Here is a 27,425-nt window from a genome sequence, read left to right on the forward strand (position 1 = left end):
TGGAGCTAATTTTCAGGTGATGGTGTTCCCATGTATCTGCTGCTTTGCCATTCTAAATGGAAGTGGTTGTGGGTTTGTAAGGTGCTGCCCAAGGCTTTTTGGTTAATTTCTGCAGTTCAGCTTGTCAATGGTACACACTGCTGTTACTGAGCATTGGTTGTGGAGGCAGCAGGGTATTTTTAGATTAGATTACTTACAGTGTGGAAGCAGGCCCTTTGGCCCAACAAGTCCACACCGACCCACCGAAGCGCAACCCACCCATTCCCCTACATTTACCCCTTTACCTATCAATACGGGCAATTTAGCATGGCCCATTCACCTGACCTGCACATCTTTGGACTGTGGGAGGAAACCGGAGCACACCCACGCAGGCACACGGGGAGAATGTGCAAACTCCACACAGTCAGCTGCCTGAGTCAGGAATTGAACCCAGGTCTCTGGCAGTGTGAGGCAGCAGTGCTAACCACTGTGCCACCGTGTTGATGTAGGCCAGTCAGGTGGCCTGCTTTGTTCTGGATAGTGTCAAGCTACTGGGGTATTGTTGGAGCTGCACCCACTCAGGCAAGTGGGGTGGATTCCATCACACTCCTGGCTTGTGCCTTGCAAATGAGTGACAAGCTTTTGGGAGTCAGGAGGTGCATGACTTCACACAGTATTCTGAGCCTCTGACCTGATTTGAAAGCTACTGCATTTATATGGTGCATTTATACGTTGCACCTTTGGTTAATTGTAATCCCTGAGCTGTTGTCAGCAGGGAATTCAATGAAGGCATTGTATGTCAATGGGCAGTGGCTGGATTGACTCTCATTGGAGAAGGTCATGACTTGGTATTTGTGTGGCACAAATTTGAATTCACACCTGTCAGCCTTAGCTTCAATATTGGTCAAAGTCTTGCTGCATTTGTACATGTGATGTTTCAGAATATGCAGAGTCATGAATGTTGATGAAGATTGCACAGTTATCCAGCATACAGACATCTGACTTTATTACTGAAGGAAGGTCACATTCATGTTCGCGTTCATCATCCCCTGAGCCAGGTAACCAGTGGAACGTTTGTCTCCCTCCACCCCTGATTGCCACAGACTCCAGGGTTCCTTGATACCACACTTGATGAAATGTCATGATTTGGACACCCTGATGAAGAGCGGTGCTCCGAAAGCTAGTGTTTCCAATTAAACCTGTTGGACTGTAACCAATAGGTTATGTGTTGTGTGTTTTTTTAACCTTTATTGATGAAATGTGGCTGTGATGTCAAGAACCTTCACACTCACCTCACCATGCCAGAATCAGACAAACATCTGGTAACTTAGAGAACATGGCATCCGATGCAATTTCCCTTCCAATCCCTCATCACTCAGCCCCCATTAGTTCCTCGATGATTTGGTGTCCCCCCTGGAAAGACTCCCCTGAGCCCAGTCTGAGACCCACTGACTGATTCATCTCCAACACCGTCATGTAGCGCCACCTCCCGCCTGTGGAGCAACATTACAGGCAGGAAGGTCCCCGGGTTCCTGCAGCTCACAGCTCATTCTACCCAGTCAGTCCCTCTCTACAATTGAGCTTCTATTTGTTTCTTCTCTCCCCCTCCTTCTCTCCCCCAGCCCTACACAGCTCCTTGCTGATCTTTCAGTTCCCAGTTCCGATACAGGGTTTATTCCTGGAATCTTAACCTGGCTTCTCTCTCCACCTGTGACTGAGATCCGCCCCCATCAGTTTACAGCTGGCAGGAGGCAGGGGGACGGGGTGACATTATGGGATGGATCTATCAGTGCCCTTCAAACCCACAGTTTGTCAGCGGGACGGAATTTTTCCCGCCGTCATTCCCTCCCGGATTGAAGATGGGAAAGAGCCTCTCAGTGAAAGTGTGGGTGAAAGTGTGGAGATGGGACATGGTGTCCGCATTGTAAAATGACACCTGTCCACCCTCATAGTCCAGGAAAACCCCGATCTTCCGGGGATTCACACTCTGGGAGAGGGGGTCCGTGAGGGGGAGGTGGCGGCAAAATAATCTCTTCCACACAGTGTCTCTTTGTTGTGAATCCCTCTGATCCCAGGACACATTCGCAGGGATCAAATCTCTCCGGAGAGTCAGGGAGTGGCTGCTCTCACACTGGTCCGGTCCTCAGACAGGATGAGCCGGGGATGCGCTGTGTTCGGATCCAGAGTCAGAGAGGCTGGAGCTGGGGGAGAGATCAAATAACACCGTCAGAGAGAGGGGAGCAGGGGGTGAGGGCTGAGCGATGAAGAGAGTGGGATGAGTGTGGAGCCGAGATAAGGTGAGTCTGAAAAGGGGGAGTTTGGAGGAGGGGAGGGTCAGAGAAAGGGGAGTGAATGAGGGAGAGTGCAGTGAGTGATGAGAGTGGAGGAATGAGGAGGAAGGATGTGTAATCCGGATGGATGGGGAGGTAGCAATGGTTAGAGAGAGAGAGAGGAAGGAGATTGAAAGGTGGTATGAGAGAGAGGGGTGTGGAGAATGAAGGCGAGCCCAGAGTGGGTGGGGAATGGGAGGGTTGAGCCCAAATAAATCAATTCACTCACTCTCCCCGCTCCCACCCAGCTCCTCACTCTTCCCGCTCCCACCACCCAGCTCCTCACTCTCCCCGCTCCCCACCCAGCTCCTCACTCTCCCCGCTCCCACCACCCAGCTCCTCACTCTCCCCGCTCCCACCCAGCTCCTCACTCTCCCCGCTCCCCACCCAGCTCCTCACTCTCCCCGCTCCCACCACCCAGCTCCTCACACTCCCCGCTCCCCACCCAGCTCCTCACTCTCCCCGCTCCCACCCAGCTCCTCACTCTCCCCGCTCCCCACCCAGCTCCTCACTCTCCCCGCTCCCACCCAGCTCCTCACTCTCCCCGCTCCCACCCAGCTCCTCACTCTCCCCGCTCCCCACCCAGCTCCTCACTCTCCCCGCTCCCACCACCCAGCTCCTCACACTCCCCGCTCCCCACCCAGCTCCTCACTCTCCCCGCTCCCACCCAGCTCCTCACTCTCCCCGCTCCCACCCAGCTCCTCACTCTCCCCGCTCCCCACCCAGCTCCTCACTCTCCCCGCTCCCACCCAGCTCCTCACTCTCCCCGCTCCCCACCCAGCTCCTCACTCTCCCCGCTCCCCACCCAGCTCCTCACTCTCCCCGCTCCCACCCAGCTCCTCACTCTCCCCGCTCCCACCCAACTCCTCACTCTCCCCGCTCCCGCTGCTGCTGCAAAATCAGTCTGTCTCCCGGTTGGAATACAGACACACTCTCACCTCACACCTTTCAGGCATTGTCTGAACTGAAATGCTGCTTTTTAAAATAAAACTTAAAAGTTATCTCGCAACTGTGACTTGAATCAATTTTTCGGATTTGCATATTAATCGACCGAAACCTGCAACCCATTTGAAGTGATTAAAGAGTTAACAGAAATCTCGGTTTGTTCATTACATCGCAACATTTGTGTGAGATTTTCTTTTACAAAAAAATTGTGTCCTGTGATCCTGCCCCACTCGCTCCCTGCCGAAGGAGCAGCGAAAGCTTGTCCTTCCAGATAAACCTGTTGGGACTACACCCTGGTGTTGTGTGATTGTTACCTTGGTAATTCTTTGTGTCGTGAAAGACGATACTTAAACGCAAGAGTCTTACAGACCGGATCCCGGACAGACTGCCTCAGTAACTGTCATCTCACTATCTCGATATCTAATACTTTGTGTTTGAAGGTGAGCGGGTGCAGTCACTCACACAACCCAGCTCAGTGATCTGGATCTTACACCGGGTTGCTCCAGACCGGGTTTATGAGCTCAGTCTGCAGCAAAATTCAGGGAAAACTCGCTCCCCGTCCATCTCCATCCCCGCCCCCTCTCTGTCTCTCTCTGCCCCTCCCCAAGGGACAGCATTCTGTGGGTCTTCACCCTCCCGTCCAGGGTTCAAGTTCAAATCCCCTGCTCAAGTTGTGTTTCTTCTTCAATATATGCACGTTTGAATATATGGAGGATCAAGTGTAAAGTAACCATTGTTTGTACTGAAATTCATCGGGAAATCGATCAACTGAACGTGTTTACCTGCGCAGGAACCTGAGAGCGGTTTAAATCAGGAAGCGCTAAGGTTAATTATGGCTTCCAGTCGGAAACTTCTCAGACTGACCGAGAGACAGTTTGTTCCACTGTCACTGGTTTCACTGGATTGTGGACACAACTTCTGCCGCTCCTGTATCACCCAGAGTTGGGAAAAGAAGGAGATAAACTCCTGCCCGGAATGTAGAGAGGAGTTTCCGGAAAGAAACCTCAGGGTAAATCGGGCCTTAGCGAATCTGGCCGAGGAGGCTCGAAAATTAAAGCTGGATCCGACAGAGAAGGAAAGTAAACCTCACTGTGAGGAACCTCAGAGAGAACTGGAGCTGTTTTGTGAAACTGACAGGAAATTGATCTGTCTGATTTGTAGAGATTCCCGGGAACACAAAACTCACAACTTCCTGCCGAGAAATGAGGCTGTTGAAATCCACAAGGTAAAAGAGAAAATATAATCTGCGCGTTTCATCACATATCGAACACCTGGCCCAATACATCTAACTCTCCAATTTCTCTCCCCATTCTGGAATAAGCTGAAATCTTCTTTAGATTCTCTCACAAAGAAGAAATCGGCGGCTCTACAAACGGAACTGACCCAGAAACGGAAGATTTCCGAAGTGAGGGTGAGCTCTCCCTGTGCTGATTTTCTGGGATCTCGGTTAGTTTTGGTCCCTTTACCGCGGGACATTAATGAGGTTTCACATTTCATTTGGTAGGAACAGGCGAGCAGTCTGCAGACCCACATCACATCCGAGTTCACTAAAATGCACCAGATTCTCACTGAGAAAGAGCAGCGTTTACTCAGAGATCTCAGGGAAGAAGAGGAGAGGATTGTAGAACCAATGGAGAAAAACCCTCGAGAGATTCACGAGAATTTAAATTCTATTGAGCAAAAACTCTCAAAGTTGCCGAGTCAGATGGAGCAGAAAGATGAGCTGATATTTCTGAAGGTGAGGGATTATACTCCGGGTAAGGTAATGGAAATTTCACCCAGTTACAAAAAAGTATTAATTATTTTATTACTAAAGAAATTTACAAGAAAATATAGAATTCAATCAATCTGTGACTGGACTATTGCGATGCTGTCACTGAATTAAACTCATTTACACTGTTTGCTGCATTACTCCTGGGAATGGGTGGTGATCTGGACAGTTGCTTAGTTATTATCTCTGTGCTCCGTGTTCCCCAAGTTTAATTATCTCTTGGAATTTCCACTGTAATCCAGTTCCAGTTCCATGTGGACAGTGTACGGGTGTGTTTGGTACAGTGGGAGAGTGAGAGTCACTGTGTCTGTGAGCGGGACTGATGGTCAGTTCCAGTTTATTTTACCCTCTCCTCAATCTTCCTTCCAAAATGTATCACGTTACACTTCCGTGTTATGTCTGCTCATTTCAGCAGCCTGTCTGTCTCCTCCTGAAGTCTGTTACTGCCATCCTCACTGTTTGTGATTCATTTCTTTCAGGAGGCAGCTTGTCGGAAGAGAAGGTAGGACATGCTCTTTAATGAAACTCTGCCCAGTTTGCTCAGTAACTCAGGGATGGGTTATTATGGGGTTATTTCCTGGTTATTGTCACCGCTTTAAAAAGTTGTTTATTGGGCGACAATAACTCCAGTTATGGTTCACGCACAAGCGTTTTTCTAAAAAAAGTTTGTTACAGATTTTAAACCTTATTAGATTTTATAAAACTATTCTGCAGTATTGTAAACAATGACAAGATGCCTGTAAATGATGTGAACTGGTTCTCGGGCTGGAAGTGATCACTGTCCTGATTTGGGCTGTTTGTGTCACCCTGACCTTCCTTCTGACCGTGAGAGAGACCATTGGCTCACGTTTCTAGTGAATGGCCATTCCTGTCCCTGCACGACTCCTGACCAACCCCTGACAGTCAGAAGGGAGAGCTTAAAATACATTTTGTTATCGCCTTCATAGAGTACAAACTTGCTGTTTAACATTTTGACTGCAATACTTTTCTGTGTTTAAAGAGCACCTCGAACGTCTCAGAGCTGTTTCATAATGACACCGATATATGAATCCAGATGATTGGTGCAGGATTTAGTGCATCTTAAAGGAGGAAAGAGGAATAGAGAAATGGAGAGGCTCTGGGAGGCAATTCCAGAGCTGAGGGTCTTGGCAGTTGAAGATCCAACCTCCAATGGGGGGAGAGACAAATCAGAGATGGTCAAGAGGCCAGAAGTAGAGGAGCAGGATTCTCAGAGGGTTGTGAGACCCATATATTACACAGTTGGACAGGAGGCATTTAGTTGTTGAAGTTTTTTGTGTCTGTTCCACAAGCTCTGTTTATAATACGACAAGGGGATGGGGAAAATGTGTACCATCTCCTGAGGTGTGTGATGTCTCCGTAACTAATCTGTTATCGGGACACGGGCCTTTCTCTGGACCTGGTGTTTTCCTAACCTTTCCCTTGCATTATCAAATTCTTGTTCGATCAGTTACAAAAATAAGATGGATATTTCACTTTCTAGCCCATTCACTCAAACGTGAACAATGCTGAAAGCTTGAATATTTAAATTATTCCATAAATACTCTGACAAAGCAGCATTTCTAATGTCACCTGTTTAATGTTTACAGGATTAGTGATGAGGTGAAGACACTCTCAGCTGCTGATGGCTCTCTGTCTTTCACACAGTTCACTGGCCCTTTACAGTACACAGTCTGGAGAGAAATGATACACACCATTCATCAAGGTAAACATGTGTATTCATTTTCCTGTGATAAATCCAGTTGTGCAGGGGTTCCAAGGCATCTTCAAATTGATAGTTATAGAATCAAAGAGATGTAGAGCACGGAAACAAGACCCTTCGGTCCAGCTAGTCCACGTCGACCAGGTTATGCTAATATAATCCCATCCCATTTTCCAGCAATTGGCCCCTATCCCTCTAAACCCTTCCTATTCAAATATCCTTCCAGAAGCCTTTTAAATGATGTAATTGTACAATCATCCATCACTTCCTCGGTCAGCTCATTCCACACGCACTACCCTCTGCGTGAAAATGTTGCCTCTTGGGTCCCTTTTATGTCTATCCCCTCTCATCCTAAACCTATGTCGTCTAGTTCTGGACTCCTCATGCTCGCGGAAAGACCTTGTATATTTATCCTATCCATGCACTTCACGATTTTATAAACCTTTATAAATTCACTTCTCAGCCTTCAGTGCTTCAGGGAAAATAACCGCAGGCTATTTAGCATCTCCCTGCAGCTCAAAACCTCCATCCCTGGTAACATCCTTGTAAATCTTTTCTGAACCCTTTCATGTTTTACAACATCCTTCCAACAGGAAGGAGGCCAGAATTGCACGCAATATTCCAAAAGTGACCTAAACAATGTCCTGCACAGCTATAATATGACCTTTGAACTCCTAAACTCAGTACTCTGTCCAATAAAGGAAAGCGAACCAAATGCTTTCTTCAGTATCCTATCTAAATGCAAGTCTACTTTCAAGGAATTTTAAACTTGCATTCCAAGGTCTCTTTGTTCAGCAATATTCCCGAGGACCTTACCATTAAGAGTAAAAGTGCTGCACTAATTTGTTTTACGTAAATGCATCACCTCACATTTCTCTAACTTAAACTCCGTCTGCCACCCCTCAGCCATTGGCCCATCTGATCAAGATCCTGTTGTACTCTGAGGTAACCTTTTTCACTGTCCACTACACCTCCAATTTTGGTTTCATCTGCAAACTTACTAACTCTACCTCCAATGTTCACATCCAAATCATTTATATAAATGATGAAAAGTAGTGGATCAAGCACAGATATTTGTGGCAAACCACTTGACACAGGCCTCCAGTCTGAAAAACAAGCCCCTACTGCCACCCTCTGTCTTCCACCTTCGAGCCAGTTCTGTATCAAATGGGTTGTTCTCCCTGTATTCCATGAGATCTAACTTTGCTAATCAGTCTCCATGGTGAACCTTGTTGCATGCCTCAGTGAAGTCCATATAGATCATGTCCACCACTCTGCCTTCATTAATCCTCTTTGTTACTTCTTCAATAAACTCAATCAAGTTCGTGAGACATGATTTGCCATGCACAAAGCCTTGCTGACTATCCCTGTTCTTAATTCCAAGAGACTCTCCCTGAAACATTACACTTTCTGTGGTTCATTTAGATCAGTGTCTGGAGCCATCAGCTCTGTGTGTCAGAGCAGTGAAGGGTTCTGTCTAACCAGAGGAATACAGCATGGAACCAGGAATTCTAGAGGAGACTGGGCTGGCTCCATCTGGAGTGACATTGGAGGAACAGTTTTTATCACAATATCAGGAAGACATGTAGACATTAAACAGCCAGTGTTAACAGGCACATGTCTAATGGGGATTGCATGAGAAACAAAAATAGAAATTGCTTAAAAAGCAGAGATGTTGGCCAGAGAACAGGGCAGCATGTTAAAGTGGCAGAACCTAGATATTCTGGAAAGTGGTCACCCAGTGTATGCTTCGTGCCCAGTGTAGAGGAGACCACATTGCGAACAGTGAATGAACTAGACTAGACTATGTGAAGTGCAAGTAAAGTGCTGCTTCACCTGGGTGGTGTGTTGGGCCTTGAATATCGAGGAGAGAGCAGGTAAATTGGCAGGTTTTGTACCATCGGTAGGGAATGGGCTAAGGACTGTACGGTAAGTGGGAATAGAGCCCAAAGACAGAGAAGAGCAGTTGGACAGACAAAAGAATTGATAATAATCTGGCTCAGAGGGTGAGTAGCTCTAAATGGTGATGGTTTTTGTCTAACAATGAGTTGTGTGTAATAACAAAATGAAGCCTGATCTGTTGGGGGTTAAGGTAAGAACATGAGAGCACTCAGACCTTAAAATAATTGAACTTGATATTGAATCTGGAAGTGGAAAATGACATGTTGTTCTTTCAGTTTGCGCTGAGCTTTGCTGAAGCACTGCAGCAAGCCGAGACCGAGATGTTGGCCAGGCAACAGGGTGAAGTGTTAAAGTGGCAGGCAACTGGAAGCTCAGGGTCTTTTTTACAGGCAGAATGCAAGTGTTCAGCAATGTGGTCACCCACTCTATGCTTTATTTCCCTAATGTCGAGGAGGCCACATTGTGAGCAGTGATTGCAGTAGTGATTTTCCCGACTCAGGCGACTGACTGTGTGGAGTTTGCATGTTCTCCCCGTGTCTGCGTGGGTTTCCTCCGGGTGCTCTGGTTTCCTCCCACAGTCACAAAGATGTGCGGGTCAGGTGAATTGGCCATGCTAAATTGCCCGTAGTGTTAGGTAGGGGTAAATGTAGGGGTATGGGTGGGTTGCGCTTCGGCGGGTCGGTGTGGACTTGTTGGGCCGAAGAGCCTGTTTCCACGCTGTAAGTCTAATCTAATCTAATCTAGATTAGATCATTTGAAGTGCAGATAAAGCTCTTGAATATTGAGGAGGGAGGAAGGAAATGGACAGGTCTTCCACTTTCTGCAGTGGCAGCGGAAGGTGCGATGAGGCTATTGAGGGCTGTTAGGAGTGAGGGAAGAGTAGATCCGGATGTCCTGGAGGGAACAATCCCTGTGGAAGGCGGACAAGGGAGAGGAGAGGAATATGTGTCTGATGGTAGCATTGTGGCTAATGATCTTCCAGATGTGGATGCTGGTGGGTTTGTAAGTAAGGACAAGGGGAATCTTATCACTGTTGCAGGAGGAAAAGAGGGAGTGAGGGCTGAAATGCCAGAGGTGGGTTGGACTCACTTGAGCGCCCTGTCAGCAACAGTGCTGGGGAATCCATAGTTCAGGAAGGTGGATATTTCAGAGGCTCCCTTGTTGAAGTTAGCACCATCGGAACAAATGCAATGGAGATGGATTAACCAGGAGAATGAAATGAAATCTTTACAGAAAGCGGGGTGCAAGGATGTACAGTCTAGGTGACTGTGGGAGTTGGTGCATTTATTATGGATATTGGTGGCCAGTCTATCTCCAGAAATAGACAATAGACATTAAGTGCAGGAGTAGGCCATTCAGCCCTTCAAGCCTGCACCGCCATTCAATATGATCATGGCTGATCATTCCTAATTAGTATCCTCTTCCTGCCTTATCTCCATAACCCTTGATTCCACTATCCTTGAGAGCTCTATCTAACTCTTTCTTAAATGGATACAGAGACTGGGCCTCCACTGCCCTCTGGGGCAGAGCATTCCACACAGCCACCACTCTCTGGGTGAAGAAGTTTCTCCTCATCTCTGTCCTAAATGGTCTACCCCAAATTTTTAAGCTGTGTCCTCTGGTTCGGCACTCACCCATCAGCGGAAACATGTTTCCTGCTGCCAGAGTGTCCAATCCTTTCATTATCTTATATGTCTCAATCAGATCCCCTCTCAGTCTTCTAAACTCAAGGGTATACAAGCCCAGACGCTTCAGTCTTTCAGTGTAAGTTAATCCCTCCATTCCAGGAATTGACCTCGTGAACCTACGCTGCACTCTCTCAATAGCCAGAATGTCTTTCCTCAAATTTGGAGACCAGAACTGCACACAGTACTCCAGGTATGGTCTCACCAGGGTCCTGTACAGCTGCAGAAGCACCTGTTTACTTCTATACTCAATTCCTCTTGTTATGAAGGCCAGCATGCTATTAGCCTTCTTCACTACCTGCTGTACCTGCATGCTTGCCTTCATTGACTGGTGTACAAGAACACCCAGATCTCTCTGTACTGCCCCTTTACCTAAATTGATTCCATTGAGGTAGTAATCTGCCTTCCTGTTCTTGCCACCACAGTGGATAACCATCCATTTATCCACATTAAACTGCATCTGCCATGCATCTGCCCACTCACCTAACTTGTCCAGGTCACCCTGTAATCTCCTAACATCCTCATCACATTTCACCCTGCCACCCAGCTTTGTATCATCAGCAAATTTGCTAATGTTATTGCTGATACCATCTTCTATATCACTAACATATATTGTAAAAAGCTGCCGTCCCAGCACGGATCCCTACGGTACCCCACTGGTCACTGCCTGCCATTCCGAAATGGAGCCACTTATCACTACTCTTTGTTTCCTGTCAGCCAACCAATTTTCAATCCAATCTAGTACTTTGCCCCCAATACCATGCGCCCTAATTTTACTTACTAACCTCCTGTGTGGGACTTTATCAAAAGCTTTCTGAAAGTCCAGGTACACTACATCTACTGGATCTCCCTCATCCATCCTCAGAGTTACATCCTCAAAAAATTCAAGAAGATTATTCAAGCATGATTTCCCCTTCATAAATCCATGCTGACTCTGTCCTATCCTGTTACTGCTATCCAGATGTGCCATAATTTCATCCTTTATAATAGACTCCAGCATCTTTCCCACCACTGAGGTCAGACTAACTGGTCTATAATTTCCTGCTTTCTCTCTCCCACCTTTCTTAAAAAGTGGTATAACATTAGCCATCCTCCAATCCTCAGGAACCGACCCCGAATCTATTGAACTCTGGAAAATAATCACCAACACATCTACGATTTCCCGAGCCACCTCCTTCAGTACCCTGGGATGTAGACCATCAGGCCCCGGAGACTTATCAACCTTCAGACCTAACAGTCCCTCCAACACCAAATCCTGGCAAATATAGATTCCCTTAAGTTCAGGTCTTTCAGCCACTGTTACCTCAGGGAGATTGCTTGTGTCTTCCCCAGTGAACACAGATCTGAAGTACCCATTTAATTCTTCTGCCATTTCTTTGTTCTCCATAATATATTCCCCTGTTTCTGTCTTCAAGGGCCCAATTTTAGTCCTAATCATTTTTTTGCCTTGCACATACTTGAAAAAGCTTTTACTATCCTCCTTTATATTATTGGCCAGTTTACCTTCGTACATCATTTTTCCTCTGCGTATTTCCTTCTTAGTAATCCTCTGTTGTTCTTTAAAAGCTTCCCAGTCCTCTGTTTTCCCATTTATCTTTGCTGTGTTATACTTTTTCTCTTTAAACTTTATATGTTTCTTAACTTCTCTCGTCGGCCATGGCTGCCCATGCCTCCTCCTCAGATCTTTCTTCCTTTTAGGAATGAACTGATCCTGCAACTTCTGCATTATACGCAGAAATATCCACCATTGTTCCTCCACGGTCATCCCTACTAAGGTATTGCACCATTGAACTTTGGCCAGCTCCTCCCTCATAGCTCCATAGTTCCCTTTATTCAACAGAAGTACTGTCACTTCCGACTGTACCGTCTCCCTCTCAAATTGCAGATTGAAGCTTAATGTATTATGGTCACTACTTCCCAATAGCTCCTTCACTTCGAGGTCTCTAACCAATTCTGGTTCGTTACACAATACTAGATCCAGAATTGCCTTCTCCCTGGTCGGCTCCAGCACCAGATGCTCTAAGAATCCATCTCTGAGGCACTCCACAAAGTCTCTTTCTTGAGGTCCATTACCATCCTGATTCTCCCAGTCTACCTGCATGTTAAAATCCCCCATAACAACTGTAGTAACATCTTTGCGACAGGCCAATTTCAGCTCCTGATTCAACTTACATCCGACATCCAGACTACTGTTTGGGGGCCTGTAGATGACTCCCAAGAGGGTCTTTTTACCCTTAGTATTTCGCAGTTCTAACCACACTGACTCTACATCCCCTCACTCTAGGTCCCCCCGTGCAAGGGACTGAATATCCTCCCATACCAACAAGGCCACCCCACCCCCTCTGCCCGTCAGTCTGTCCTTACGATAGCTCGTGTAGTCTTGAATTTTCATTTCCCAGGCCCTGTCCACTTGAAGCCACGTCTCAGTTATCCCCACAATGTCATATCTGCCAATTTCCAAAATAGCCTCAAGCTCATCCATCTTATGTCTAATGCTTCATGCGTTCATATACAGTATATTTAATTTGTTACTGCTCTCACCCTTCCCATCAACCCTTATTTGACTCAACCTTACAGCATGATGCCTTTCCGAGTTTTCTGCCTCATTGATACAGTTGTCTTCCTTGACTTCTCTTGTTCTAACTTTCCCTTTAATTTCCTTTTTAAACATCCAAACATCCCCCCCCCCGCTACTTAGTTTAAATGTAGCGGTGTTGCAGTAGAAAACCTGCCTGCCAGAATGCTGGTCCCTAATCTATTAAGGTGCAAACCATCTCTCTTGTAGAATTTATGCTTACCACAAAATATACCCCAGTGATTCAAGAACTTAAATCCTTGCTTCCTGCACCAGTTCCCCAACCACATGTTCAAGTCCATTATCTCCCTGTTTCTGGCCACACCAGCCCGAGCAACTGGAGGCAAACTGGAGATAACCACCTTGGACATCCTGCTTTTCAGCATTCTTCCTAGTTCTTCGAAGTTCTGCTGTAGTATGTTCCTCCTCTTCTTCCCAACATCATTTGTGCCGACATGTACCACCACCTCTGGCTCTTCACCCTCGTTCTTGAGGATTTCCTGTATTCTGTCCGTGATGTTTTTCACCCTGGCACCAGGAAGGCATCAGACCATCCTTAAATCCCATCTGCTGCCACAAAAACCCCGGTCAGTTCCTCTCATGATGGAGTCCCCTATTACCACGGCTCTGTGCGATGTCCAACTCTTCCAGTCTGCCTCTGCGCCAACTTTTGATTGACAGACCTGGCTGCCTCGCAGACTGGCATCATCATCATCAGTCTCTATTGTTTCCAAAAGCTTCAACTTGTTCCTGACAGGTACTGCACCTGTCTCCTCTCTGCCTTCCTCATCGTCTGCTCTCTTCTGCTCTCTTCTGGCATGATTGGTGTGATAACCTCGCTGAAGGTCCTGTCCAGAAAGATCTCATTCTCTTGGATGAGCCTAAGGTCCTCGAGTTCTTTCATCAGTGCTGCAATATGCTCGGTCAATAGCTGAATGTGCACACACTTTCCACACAGATGTGAGCCAGACACACCAGAGTCATTGACCTCCCACATCAAGCACGTAGCGCACTGAACCAGCTGGGCAGTCATTCCTCCAAACTAAAGGAGTTGTCATGGGCACCCGCATGGGCCCCAGCTATGCCTGCCTCTTCGTAGGATATGTGGAACAGTCCATCTTCCGCAACTACACTGGCACCACCCCCCACCTTTTCCTCCGCTACATCGATGACTGTATCAGCGCTGCCTCGTGCTCCCACGAGGAGGTTGAACAGTTCTTCAACTTTACTAACACCTTCCATCCCGACCTGAAATTCACCTGGACTGTCTCAGACTCCTCCTTCCCCTTCCTAGACCTTTCCATTTCTATCTCGGGCGACCGACTCAACACAGACATCTATTATAAACCGACTGACTCCCACAGCTACCTGGACTACACCTCCTCCCACCCTGCCCCCTGTAAAAACGCCATCCCATATTCCCAATTCCTTCGTCTCCGCCGCATCTGCTCCCAGGAGGACCAATTCCAACACCGCACAGCCCAGATGGCCTCCTTCTTCAAGGACCGCAGATTCCCCCCAGACATGATCGAAGATGCCCTCCACCGCATCTCCTCCACTTCCCGCTCCTCCGCCCTTGAGCCCCGCTCCTCCAACCGCCACCAAGACAGAACCCCACTGGTTCTCACCTACCACCCCACCAACCTCCGCATACAACGTATCATCCGCCGCCATTTCCGCCACCTCCAAACGGACCCCACCACCAAGGATATATTTCCCTCCCCTCCCCTATCAGCGTTCCGCAAGGACCACTCCCTTCGTGACTCCCTCGTCAGATCCACACCCCCCACCAACCCAACCTCCACCCCCGGCACCTTCCCCTGCAACCGCAGGAAATGTAAAACTTGCACCCACACCTCCACACTCACTTCCCTCCAAGGCCCCAAGGGATCCTTCCACATCCGCCACAAGTTCACCTGTACCTCCACACACATCATCTATTGCATCCGCTGCACCCGATGTGGCCTCCTCTATATTGGTAAGACAGGCCGCTTACTTGCGGAACGCTTCAGAGAACACCTCCGGGCCGCCCGAACCAACCAACCCAATCACCCCGTGGCTCAACACTTTAACTCTCCCTCCCACTCCACCGAGGACATGCAGGTCCTTGGACTCCTCCACCGGCAGAACACAACTACACGACGACTGGAGGAGGAGCGCCTCATCTTCCGCCTGGGAACCCTCCAACCACAAGGTATGAATTCAGATTTCTCCAGTTTCCTCATTTCCCCTCCCCCCACCTTGTCTCAGTCGGTTCCCTCAACTCAGCACTGCCCTCCTAACCTGCAATCCTCTTCCTGACCTCTCCGCCCCCACCCCACTCCGGCCTATCACCCTCACCTTGACCTCCTTCCACCTATCCCACCTCCATCGCCCCTCCCCCTAGTCCCTCCTCCCTACCTTTTATCTTAGCCTGCTTGGCTCTCTCTCTTATTCCTGATGAAGGGCTTATGCTCGAAACGTCGAATTCTCTATTCCTGAGATGCTGCCTAACCTGCTGTGCTTTGACCAGCAACACATTTGCAGTCATGTCTTTACCCTCTTCAACTGTGGCGTAATCACTTCACTCAACCTCCTTGTCAAAGACTCCTGAGCTGAAGCCTCAATCTTCGATCCAAACTTCCTTAGACCCTCTTTTTGTGGCAAGTCTGTGGACTCTTAATTTAGGTAAGAGGAGGAGGGAGGGAGGGAGACCCTACTTTGTAGGACCTGGAGTTTAGAACACACCTACTCTAATAGCAATCACTTACCTTCCCGACTGGCTTTGCGCTCCACCTGAACTTCCGCCCAGCTCCCGCTGCTCTCTGCTGCAAAAAGGAAAAGTTTAGAAGGATATTGGCCAAGTGCTGATAAATGGGACCAAATTAATTTGGGATATCTAGTTAGCATGGACGAGTTGCATCAAAGCGTCTATTTCTATGCTGTACATCTATATTGACTGTGCATCTGTCCCTCTGTTCGCCATCTCTGTTTTTATCCCTCCCAGTCCCTCACGTCTAACTGTATATTCTCTATCCCTCCCTCTATATCTCCATCTCTCTCTGCCCTGTCTCTCCCTTTATCATTCTCTGTCCCCCTGCCTCACTCTCTTTCTCCATTACAAACATTAATCTATGCCTGGAATAGCCTGAGAGATGACCTATTGATCTGATTCTCTCTCCAATGGCCACTACAGAAACAACAGGGGATTTAGAAGTGACGGGACCATCATCCCTCATCATGAGGGTTTTCAGGGGCAGTGTGGTCCTTGACTGTGTGTTGGTCATGACCAAAGTCCCAGAGAGTATGGAATCCCGCTAGATCAACATGACCTGTGGCGATAGCTTGCCTGTCCACATGTACACGGAGGGAGCAGACTCTTTGACACCCCAGCCTCGTCTACAGAGACTGGACCGAACTGTTTCTCGATGAAGTGGCGCAAAGGAATCTCTCTCTCATGCTGAAGGATGTCTGAGTCTCTGACAGGGATGGTACAAGTGCTGCATGACATCTGGTTTCAAACACAATGAGTTCATACCTCACGATGGATGTGACAGGTCAGTGACCATTTTGGAAACACCCTGTTTAGCCTTTTCAGGGGTGGGTTTATTGAGGTGAAGGATAAACATTGACCCAGAGCCCGGGTGAACACAAATTGTTCAAGGCCCCGACAGGTTCGACCCTGAGAAGTTGTTTCTGCTAACGGAGGTATCTAGAACACAGGGACGCAGTTTCAGAATAAGGGGATGGTAACTTAGCACTGAGACAGGGGGAAAGCTCTTCACTCAGAGCATTGGGAATCTTTGCCTCACTCTCCTACTCCACTGAAAATAGAGAAGACCATTCAGTCCCTCCAGGCTAGTCCACTCTTCAATCCATTCATTTTCTTTCACAATTATGGCTGATCTTGAATTTCATTTTCTCATACGAGTATGTCTTCCCACACCCCTGAATACCATGAATAAAAGGATTTCTGAGTTGAGTATTTCCATACTGAGTATTCCCAGGGCCATGCGGTAGACGATGATTTAGCTCATCCAGCCTGAGGAAACAACCTCTCCATGTCTTCACTATTTAAGTCTGAGATAGATAAAATATTTGTTGGGTCAACATATTAAGGGATATTGACCAAAGGCAGTGAATTAGGCCACAGATCAGCCTGAATGCTGTAACAGGCTTGAGGGGCTGAATGGCCTACTCCTGTTCCTATCAAACCGCTCCACAATGCTTTAACCTCTCACTCTACTAAGCCGCAGAAAGTACAGGCCCAGTCTGTTCACTGTTCACAGAGTAACCATTTATGGTCAAACGTTTTCCCTCCTTGCTAAGAAGCCATTTTGTAAAGCAATTGTATCTGACATGTGAGCTGTGCAAGGTTACCTTATGAACACTCCCAATTAGTTCAGACTGGTACTCCTTTACGATAGGAACTTATCTCACCAGTAGACGCCTAGCTCGGCTGGATTTGTTTTTCCCACTTGATGACTTCACTTTAAGGGCCATCAATATACGTGGACTTGCAATCTCAAGAGTTTATTCACTCGCCCACACTCTTTTCAGAGACTCTTCACACCCAGCTTGAATCACTTGAATCTTCTGGAGGCTCTACCCTAGCTAAATATGTCGATGACCACCTCCTCGCTAGCCCTGAGGAAGGGTCTAATCACACTCGCTCCACCATCTTACAAAACCATTTGCATCAATGTGGCTATGTTATACCCCCACCAATAAGATTAAGACGAATCAGAAAGAAGTTAAATTGTTAGGTACTCTAATTTCTGAATTTGATCGTTACTTGACACCTGAACGTATTGACCCAGTTCTTTGTATTGATCCTCTAATCACTCCTAAACAGATGCAGTCTTTTCTAGGTCTTGTCACTTATTGCTGACAATGGATTCCCAATTATGCCCTTCTGACCCAAACATTACCTCCCCTGTCCTCATCTAGTGCACCACAATGGTATAAAATCACTCCTTAACAACTACAAGCCTATCCTGAACTTAAAACTAACCTCTCTTCAGCACATGTGCTAGGCTGATCTTTGTATGACCGCCACTTCCGTCTTTGTTTTGCTATCGTTGAAACCTGTGCTACAGCTGTTCTCGCCCAGCAACATGGCTCCTCATGGTGTCCTGTAGCCTATTATTCAACTAAGCTTGACCCTGTTGCTCAGGGTAAGACTTCATGCACCCAGATTCTCCCTGTCATCCACACTCTGGTAGTGGCTGCCCCTTATATAAACTTATATCAAAATGTATAAGTCTGTACTTCCCATTTTCCGGTGTCCTTGCTTACCTCTAAACATACTCAACACCTCACTGCGATTCGTCTAAGATGCTGTGAGATTTCATTACTTCAGAATCTACTTCTGTCCTCTGCTAGGAGGCGCCCAGTCTCCCCAATGTAGAGGAGACCGCATTGGGAGCAACGGATACAACAAATGATATTAGTGGATGTGCAGGTAAAACTTTGATGGATGTGGAAGGCTCCTTTAGAGCCTTGGATAGAGGTAAGGGAGGAGGTATGGGCACAGGTTTTACAGTTTCTGCGGTGGCAGGGGAAAGTGCCAGGATGGGAGGGTGGGGCGCCTCCTAGCAGAGCGCTTTAGGGAACATCTCCGAGATACCCGCACCAATCAACCACATCGCCCCGTGGCCCAACATTTCAACTCCCCCTCCCACTCTACCGAGGACATGGAGGTCCTGGGCCTCCTTCACCGCCGCTCCCTCACCACCAGACGCCTGGAGGAAGAACGCCTCATCTTCCGTCTCGGAACACTTCAACCCCAGGGCGTCAATGTGGACTTCAACAGCTTTCTCATTTCCCCTTCCCCCACCTCATCCTAGTTTCAAACTTACAGCTCAGCACTGTCACCATGACTTGTCCGGACTTGTCCAACCTGCCTATCTTCTTTTCCACCTATCCACTCCACCCTCTTCTCCCTGACCTATCACCTTCATCTCCTCCCCCACTCACCCATTGTACTCTGTGCTACTCTCTCCCCACCCCACCCTCCTCTAGCTTATCTCTCCATGCTTTCAGCTCACTGCCTTTATTCCTGATGAAGGGCTTTTGCCCGAAACGTCGATTTCGCTGCTCGTTGGATGCTGCCTGAACTGCTGTGCTCTTCCAGCACCACTGATCCAGAATCTGGTTTCCAGCATCTGCAGTCATTGTTTTTACCCTGTTTTTACAAAGAGGAATCTGGTTAATCGACCTTGTCTATCCCTGTAGCCCCATGCCCAAACGTTTATGCTGAAATGCAGTATCTATCAGACTTTGCTCCTCTGGATGATGACTCAACAGAGGAGTCACTTGACTTGTTGAGAATACAAATCAACTGAATGAAATAATTATAAATGTATAAGCTATGTAGTTGTCATGAAACGACAAAAGGAGGGAATGCAGAAGTCTCTAGCCTTAGAACTTGCTCTTCAATGTTTAGACTAAATGTAATGTTGAATTGTAAGAACACATTTACTGCACATTAGAAGATAAGTCGACATACAGGGAAGGTCAGGCCCCAAAAGAGGGGAATCCAAGTTATGCAGAAGATAAAGACATGTGTTCTCATCAAGTGACAACAGGATGCTCTAAAGCAATTAAGAACATTTGCTTAAACATCACTGAATCTGTGTAATCAGGACACCGAGTGATAACAGTCACGCCTGTTCCCTTGTGAAATTAATGACAGTGTTTGATTCTGACCTCAAAACAAAGTTTGTTATCATCAGACGCCTTGTAATTGATGGTCAGGTCCTATCAATTACAATGGATTCTAATTACCCCTTGCAAGCTAGGTAGAGGGAGAAACATCTTTTCTGTGTCAAGTCCCTGATTTGAAAGTTCAGAAGAACATGAGAGAGAGAGAGAGACACAGAGAGAGAGAGAGAGAGAGAAGGAGAGAAAGAGACCATTTTAGTGATGGTACTGCCAATGCCAGTTGAAAATTAACTCATCATGCTTGCTTGCTATGGACTGAATGTAATTGAATTTTGGGACTTTATGATTATTTTGAGTAGCCATTACTGGTGATGAAATGCAAAATCTGTAAAAGGTAATATTGACGAAGCTTTAACTTACTTGCTGGTCTTACAGACCATTCTACAGACATTACAGTCAGCCCCACTATCAATTTTAACTAATCAGATCTGATGTGATATTTGAATTTGAATCACAACACTGAACAGCAAGATGTTTATTTGATTATATTAGATTAGATTACCTCGAGTGTGGAAACAGACCCTTCGCCCCAAAAATCCACACAGACCTTCCGAAGAGTAATCCACCCAGACCCATTTCCCTCTGACTAATGCACCTAACAGTATGGGCAAATTTACATGGCCAAACCATGCACATCTTTAGACTGTGGGAGGAAACCAACGCAGACACGGTGAGAATGTTCAAACTCCACACAGACAGTTGCCCGAGGCTGGAATCTAACCTGGGACCCTGGTGTTTAATTCGAGACTAATGAATCAGTTTAAATGGAACCTTATGGTAACATCTCAGCCTCAGGTACAGAATGATTCTGTGCTTATGATAAAAAGCAGGAGTCTGCTCTGAGCTTAAAAATTATTCTAAGACATTCTGGCACAATCTGTCGGAAAGTTATTTTATGGTCAAAAGTTTTCCCTCCTTCCTAAGGAACCATTGTGTAAAACAATTGTATCTGACATGCGAGCTGTGCAAGGTTACTGTTAAGTTCATCTTATCTCGAGATAAAGGTTAACATCCCATTAACCTTCTTAATTACTCACAATTCCTGCACACTAATGTTTTCTGACTCAAGCATTCGAACACCCAGATCACACTGTAACTCACAATTCTGCAGGTTTTCTTTGTTTGTAAGTAATGTTCTTTGTTTTTAAAATTCTTCCTTGTGAAGACTCCCTTTCCCCTGACATTGCTCAGGCCTCACACTATCCCCCATTCTCTCACCCCCACAACTCCCATCAACTTTTCTGAAGTTATTGTATGTCCTCACCCTTGTCTCCCCACTTCTCTCGCATCTCTCCCTCTTCAACCTCACTCACTCGCTCTGGCAAAGAAACCCATTTTGACAAAGCCCCACCTTTCTTACACTTCTCCTTCACTTACTCCTCTTCCTCACACTCCCCTCCACTCCACATCACTCCTACCCCACTGTCTCCTTCCATGCTCCCACTTCAATCACACTCCTTCCGCTCATCTCTCTCCTCACATTTCAAACTCATTCTATGTCAACATCAAACACATCACTCTCCAGGCCCTGTTACCCTCATATTCACTTGTCCTCAGTCTCCCCTCTCACTCACATTTTCCCCTCATTTTCTCCTCCAGCCTCCTCTCCAATTATTCCTCCACATCCCTCCAACTCCCTGACACCTCGCCCTCATAAGAATGGGGTACGATTCTCAACTCATCAACTACTGGTTCCAACATGCCACAGCAAAGGACCGTAATGACCTCTTCAGATGTCAGACACATACTATAACTAACAGGATACCTTCCGTTGTCTAGTACTTCCCCAGGAGCTATACCATGTTCTTCGCAGCCTGCAACACATAACCAATGAGGATGAGCAGCTCGCCAAGGCCTTCCCCACATCTCCACTACTCGCCTTTGAACAGCCACCAAACCTCAAGCAGATCATTGTTCCGAGCAAACTGCCTGGCTTTCAGGACAATTCCATATAACTCTGTCACGGTAGATGCTGCAAGGTGTGTCAGAGTGTGGACATTGATATCACCATTACGCGTGGGGACACCTCCCACCATGTATGTGGCAGGTACTCATGTGACTCAGCCAACATTCTCTATTTCATATGCTGCAGGCATGGATGTCCTGAGATATGGTACATTTGGGGAAACCGAGCAGAGGCTACAGCAACGGATGAATGGGCACCGCACAACAGCCAACAGACAGGAGTGTTCCCTCCCAGTTGGAGAACACTTCAGCAGTCCAGACATTTGGCCTTGCACCTTCGGGTGACCATCCTCCAAGGTGGACTTTGGGACAGGCAGCAGTGAAAAGTGGCCAAGCAAAGGCTGATAGCTAAGTTTAGTACTCATAGGGAGGGCCTCAACCGGAACTTTGGGTTCATATCACACTACAGGTGATCCCATTGCACTATACACACACATGCAGACACGCCTACAGACACACACACACACACACACACACACACACACACACACACACACACTCCCAGACGTGTACATGCACCCTCTCACAGACTTACACCACTTTACATTCACACACACAAGCATACACTCTATCTCATAGACACTCACAACCTCCCCACACCCACACACACACACCCACATGCACACATACACATATACGTTTGTGGGGTGAATTTGTACTTGCAGAGTTACATTGTACTTTGCTCAAAAACTGCATGAATCCATGTAAGATACCGTTAATTCATTTTTTAGATTAGAATCAGTCTAAACGTTATAGCACAGTCAGCAGCACAAAGAGGTGCTAACACCCAATACATTATCTGGGCTGATGCCAGTTGTTAAAGTTCACTTTGAGAGAAAAAAAAAATGCAATTTCCATATGAAAGGAGTGATTCTGACATGGTCATTCTAACAGACGAGAGACTTAACAAACAATCAAGGTATTTTTCAATGTATAATTTCAGTTACATCACACTGTAAAATTTTGCTATACATTCTGTGTCTTACAATTGTGCACTCCACAGCCACCTGAGAAAGGAGCAGTGCTCTGAAAGCTAGTGTTTCCAATTAAACCTGTTGATGTGACTTTTGGATTAGATTCCCTGCAGTGTGGAAACAGGCCCTTTGGCCCAACCAGTCCACAATGACCCTCTGAAGAATGACCCACCCAGACCCATTTCCCTCTGACTAACTTACTAACACTACAGGGCAATTTGGCCAATTCACTTGACCGCACATCTTTGGACTGTGGGAGGAAATCGGAGCACCCAAAGGAAACCCACGCAGACACAGAGAGAATGTGCAACTCCGCACAGACAATTGCCGGAGGCGGGAATTGAACCCTAGTGCTGTGAAGCAACAGTGCTAACCACTGAGTCACTCTGCTGCCCCATGGAGACACAGCAAGCTAACATTTCAAGTCGAGATGACTCACTTTCAGAGCTGAAGTGAAGTGTGGAGGGAGCAGCATTTAAGGTATAATTGGCTGCGGGGGTGTGGTGTGGGTGTATTGGCTGGAGGGTGCTGTTGCAGAAAGGATGTTGGTTGTTCAGATTAATTGATCAGAATGTGAGAGTGGCAGAATAATGGTGTGTCTAATTGCCATGCAGGAAAGAACAGAGTCCCAAAGGGGTGGGGAGTAAGGGAGAGATGTTATGATAACAGAAAATGTAACAAGCAAAGCTAAAAGGGAAGAAATGGCAGTTGGTTCACAATTTGAAGGTATTGACTCAATATTAAATCCAGAAGGTTGTGAAGTGCCTAGTCTGAAGAGGAGATGTTGTTGCTCCAGTTTGTGCTGTGTTTTACTGGAAGACAGCAGCATGCTGAGGACGGACATGTGGGATGTGAACAGGACGCTGTGTTAAAATCGCCACATACAGGAAGGTTGGGGGTCATGCTTGTCACCTAGTCTGCGTTTGGTCTCTCCAATATAGAGTAGGCCACAGTGTGTACAGTGAATACAATACACTAGATTGGAGGAGGTACAGGTGAAATGCTGCTTCACCTGGAAAGACTGTTTCGACCTATGGATGGAGAGCAGGAAGGAGGTGAAGGTACAAGTGGTGCTCCTTGTGCAGTTACATGGGAAAGTGCTTTGGGAAGGATGGGGTAGTTTGGTAGTTGTGGAATGGACTAGGGTGTCCTGGTGGGAACGATACCTATGAAATGCAGACAGGGGAGTGAGGGAAAGATATGTTTGGTGGTGGCTTTCTGCTGGAAATATCTGCAATGGCGAAGAATGATCTTTTGAATGTAGAGGCTGGAGGGATGAAAAGTGAGGACAAGGGGAACCCAATCACACTGTTGTGAGTGATGAACTAGGCAAGGGCAGAAGTACAGGTAATAGGTCAGGTACAGTTGAGGGCCCTGTCAACCACAGTTGGTGGGAAACCTCAGTCATGGAAGAAGGAAGTCATGTCAGCAGCACTGTTTTGGAACGTGGCATCATCCAAAGAGATGCAACGTAGGTGAAGGAACTGGGACAACAGATGGAGTCCTTGCAGGACATGGAATGGGAAGAACAGTAGTGAAGGTAGCTCTGGGAGTCAGTGCCCTGTAGCAGATGGCAGCAGACAGTTTATTTCACACAATGGAGACAGAGATCTCAAGGAATGGAAATGAATGAGGTGAAAAGTATAGAAGGGTGGACATGGAGACAAAATGAACAGTTTTCAAAGTATTTCAAGAAAAAGGCATTAGAAGGGACCAGTACAGGATCGGAACAAGGATTGTTCCACACACCCCATAAAGAGGCAGGCATAGCTGGGACACATGTCAAAGCCCATATCCAGTCCTGTGACTTGGCAGAAGTGAGATGAATTAAAGGAGAAATTGTTCAGTGAGAGAACACGTTCAGTCAGGAAAAGGAGGGTGGTGGTGAATGGGATTGTTGAGGCCTCTGGTCAAAGAAGAAGCTGAGAGCTCTCAGACCATCCTGGTGTGGAATGGAGATATAGAGGGATTGGACATCCATGGTGAACAGGAGACAGTTAGGGCCAGGGAACGAGAAATTGTCAACATGTTGGAGGGCATCAGAAGAATTGTAGATGGAGGTGGGCAGGTAGGGAATGAACTCAGTGGGGCAGGAACAGGCTGATATGACGGGCCTACTGGGGCAGTCTGCTTTGGGAAGGAAGTAGAAGCGGTCTGTCCAGGAAGTAGAAGCTGGTCACTTCTGTCCAGAAGTGAATGTTGAGTCAGGGGTCAGGAGGGGGTAGAAAGCAGTGTCTGAGAATTGGGATTGTGCCTGAGCAAAGTGAAGATCAGTGCGCCAGATTACAACAGCACCACCCTTGTCAGCCGGTTTGGTAACAATGTGAGGGTCAGACCTTAAAACAAAGTGCAGCAATTTCAGATTGTGGGAGGAAACCAGAGCACACCCACGCAGAAACGGGGTGAATTTGCAAACTTCACACAGACAATCACCCGAGACTGGAGTCAAACCCGGACTCCTGGTGCTGAGTAGTGTTCTGTAACAGTGCTAACCACTGAGCCATGATGCTGACCCACACTGCAACCACACATTATTGGTTATGGATCTGGGTCTTACACCAGTTTTCACCTGCCATGAAGTCAATCTGCAGCAGGGTGAAATACACAGTGGTTCCCAGCTGTCACCTCTCTCTCTGTCTGTATCTCCCACCCCATCCCAATTGGCAGCATCATATGTACATTCACACTCCCTGACCGAAGGCAATTCACCTTCCACATTTTAATCCTTTCTCATTCAAAATTACATCATTTGCCCCCTTCCTTCCAAGTATGTGGACAGAACAAAGTTTACCATCAGGTACGAGTATGGATAAATGACTAGTGAACATGCAGACACAGAGAGGAGGAGTGACTGGGACATTCCCGCTCTGACAGGCTGTGACTGACAGGAGCCACAAGGATTAGTATTTGGGCCCCAGCCATCCACAAAGGAGATCAGTGATTGGAAGCTGGGGGTCAAATCTAATCTTTACAGATTTGTTTTTTTTTAGATCACTTACTGTGTGGAAACAGGCCTTTCAACCCAACAAACCGACACCAACCTGCCGAAGTGCAACCCACCCAGACCCATTCCCCTACATTTACCCCTGTCCCGAACACTACGGGCAATTTAGCATGGTCAATTCACCTAACCAGCACATTTTTTGATTGTGGGAGAATGTGCAAACTCCACACAGTCAGTCGCCTGAGGTGGGAATTGAACCCGGGTCTCTGGCGTTGTGAGGCAGCACTGCTAACCACTGTGCCGCACATGCCACCATGCTGCCAGGTCAAGTGGCTCCTCCCTGCGGTTGAGGAACTTCTTCCAGAGTCTCATTTTAGCTTTTGACCACAGAAAGTTACAATGGACATGGTTTTCACTGCTGCCTTAGACACTCTTGGACCTCACAAAGGCCTTTGACACAATCAACTGGGAAGCATTTGTGGAGTGTTCTTCTCCAATTTAGTTGCAACACGATGTTTGTCACGATCTTTGGCCTCACCCACGATAAAGTGTAAGTCATTATAATGGCAAACAGGGTCAACACCTGCCCATTTCCCCCTCTGAACCAGTGTTGAGCAGGGCCAGGTCATCACCTGAACACTGTTCTAAATCTGTGTTGTTGCAGAACCTCAATGCCAACCAGCTGACAACTTTTGACCCAAGGGGACTTTCATTGTAGTCCTGCATTATCGCTGTTCCAGATGTTCTTGATGGGGATCAGTGTGAGCAGCAAGTTATTTTTAGTTAAAATGTGCAGCTGTACTTCCCCTCAATTTTATGCATCATTGTTCCTTTTCATGGAGTGTTCAATCATGTCAGAGCAGAGAGGATTCATTTATTTAGTTGAAAAGAACAAATCCTGGAGATCACAACAGGTCAGACAGCATCCATGAGAGAGAGCAAGCTAAGACTTTGAGTCTTGTTGACTCTTCATCAAAGCTGCTCATTTATCGTTTGTTTTGTTAAATTTGCTTGAGTTTGTTTTGATTGTGGCCACTGCCTAAAACTGGTTGTCAGGAACATTGTCACGGGAGAGCCAATTTTGGTGTGAAAATTTGTTTTTGCCTTTCCCCAGAGTCATAGCGTCTTCATTTTTGGTTAACACACTGAAAGTTGCTTTTATTCTTGTTTTGTAAGAGCAGAGTAAACACCAAGTTCATCCAAATGTTTATTTGGAAGTACTATGTTTTGGAATTCTGCTGGTGGTTCTTCCAAATGAACGGACTGATTCGGGATAGTCAACATGGCTTTGTGCATGGGAAATCATGTCTCACAAACTTGCTTGAGTTTTTAGAAAAAGTGACAAAGAAGATTGATGAGAGCAAAGTAGTAGATGTGATCTATATGGACTTCAGTAAGGCGTTCGACAAGGTTCCCCATAGGAGGCTGATTAGCAAGGTTAGATCTCATGGAATACAGGGAGAATGTGGGTGGCACGGTGGCACAGTGGTTAGCACTGCTGCCTCACAGCGCCAGAGACCCGGGTTCATTTCCCGCCTCAGGTGACTGACTGTGTGGAGTTTGCACGTTCTCTCCGTGTCTGCGTGGGTTTCCTCCCACAGTCCAAAGATGTGCAGGTCAGGTGAATTGGCCATGCTAAATTGCCCATAGTGTTAGGTAAGGGGTAAATGTAGGGGTATGGGTGGGTTGTGCCTTGGTGTGGACTTGTTGGGCCGAAGGGCCTGTTTCCACACTGTAAGTAATCTAATCTAAAACTAGCCACTTGGATACAGAACTGGCTCAAAAGTAGAAGACAGAGAGTGGTGGTGGAGGGTTGTTTTTCAGACTGGAGGCCTGTGACCAGCGGAGTGCCACAAGGATCGGTGCTGGGCCCTCTACTTCTATAAAAATCATTTGTGGGGAGGACAATTCCATGGGGGAAGGGTATGTC

The 27,425-nt window shown here is 47.0% G+C and overlaps 1 protein-coding gene across 6 annotated transcripts; it reads left to right on the plus strand.

Moving 5' to 3' along the window:
* Nucleotides 1–3,699: 3,699 nt before the first annotated feature.
* On the plus strand, nt 3,700–22,641 carry LOC132832908 (nuclear factor 7, brain-like). Of its 6 annotated transcripts, none has more exons than XR_009647000.1 (7): nt 3,700–4,479; nt 4,576–4,665; nt 4,759–4,992; nt 5,505–5,527; nt 6,633–6,748; nt 16,083–16,443; nt 21,705–21,771. XR_009647000.1 is itself a non-coding variant. In XM_060851145.1 (6 exons), exons 1-6 carry the CDS (start codon nt 4,087–4,089, stop codon nt 21,860–21,862), a joined length of 1,014 nt encoding a protein of 337 aa, XP_060707128.1. In that variant the 5' UTR covers nt 3,700–4,086; the 3' UTR covers nt 21,863–22,641. The 6 variants fall into 6 exon arrangements, 4 of the variants coding, with proteins under 4 accessions (XP_060707128.1, XP_060707127.1, XP_060707129.1 ...); XR_009647001.1 differs by lacking the exon at nt 21,705–21,771 and adding an exon at nt 21,392–21,466; XM_060851145.1 differs by lacking the exon at nt 16,083–16,443 and having other exon boundaries at nt 21,705–22,641.
* Nucleotides 22,642–27,425: the final 4,784 nt, after the last annotated feature.

Source organism: Hemiscyllium ocellatum, chromosome 35, assembly GCF_020745735.1.
Source record: "Hemiscyllium ocellatum isolate sHemOce1 chromosome 35, sHemOce1.pat.X.cur, whole genome shotgun sequence".
Classification (NCBI taxonomy): domain Eukaryota; kingdom Metazoa; phylum Chordata; class Chondrichthyes; order Orectolobiformes; family Hemiscylliidae; genus Hemiscyllium; species Hemiscyllium ocellatum.

What these genes read in the sequence shown, in the direction of transcription:
- LOC132832908 (XM_060851144.1), top strand. Translation starts at nt 4,087, where the DNA reads ATGGCTTCCAGTCGGAAACTTCTCAGACTGACCGAGAGACAGTTTGTT. An exon ending in GGAAGATTTCCGAAGTGAGG is followed by an intron (nt 4,666 to 4,758) that starts GTGAGCTCTCCC and finishes TTCATTTGGTAG; the next exon opens with GAACAGGCGAGCAGTCTGCA. An exon ending in GCAGCTTGTCGGAAGAGAAG is followed by an intron (nt 5,528 to 6,632) that starts GTAGGACATGCT and finishes TAATGTTTACAG; the next exon opens with GATTAGTGATGAGGTGAAGA.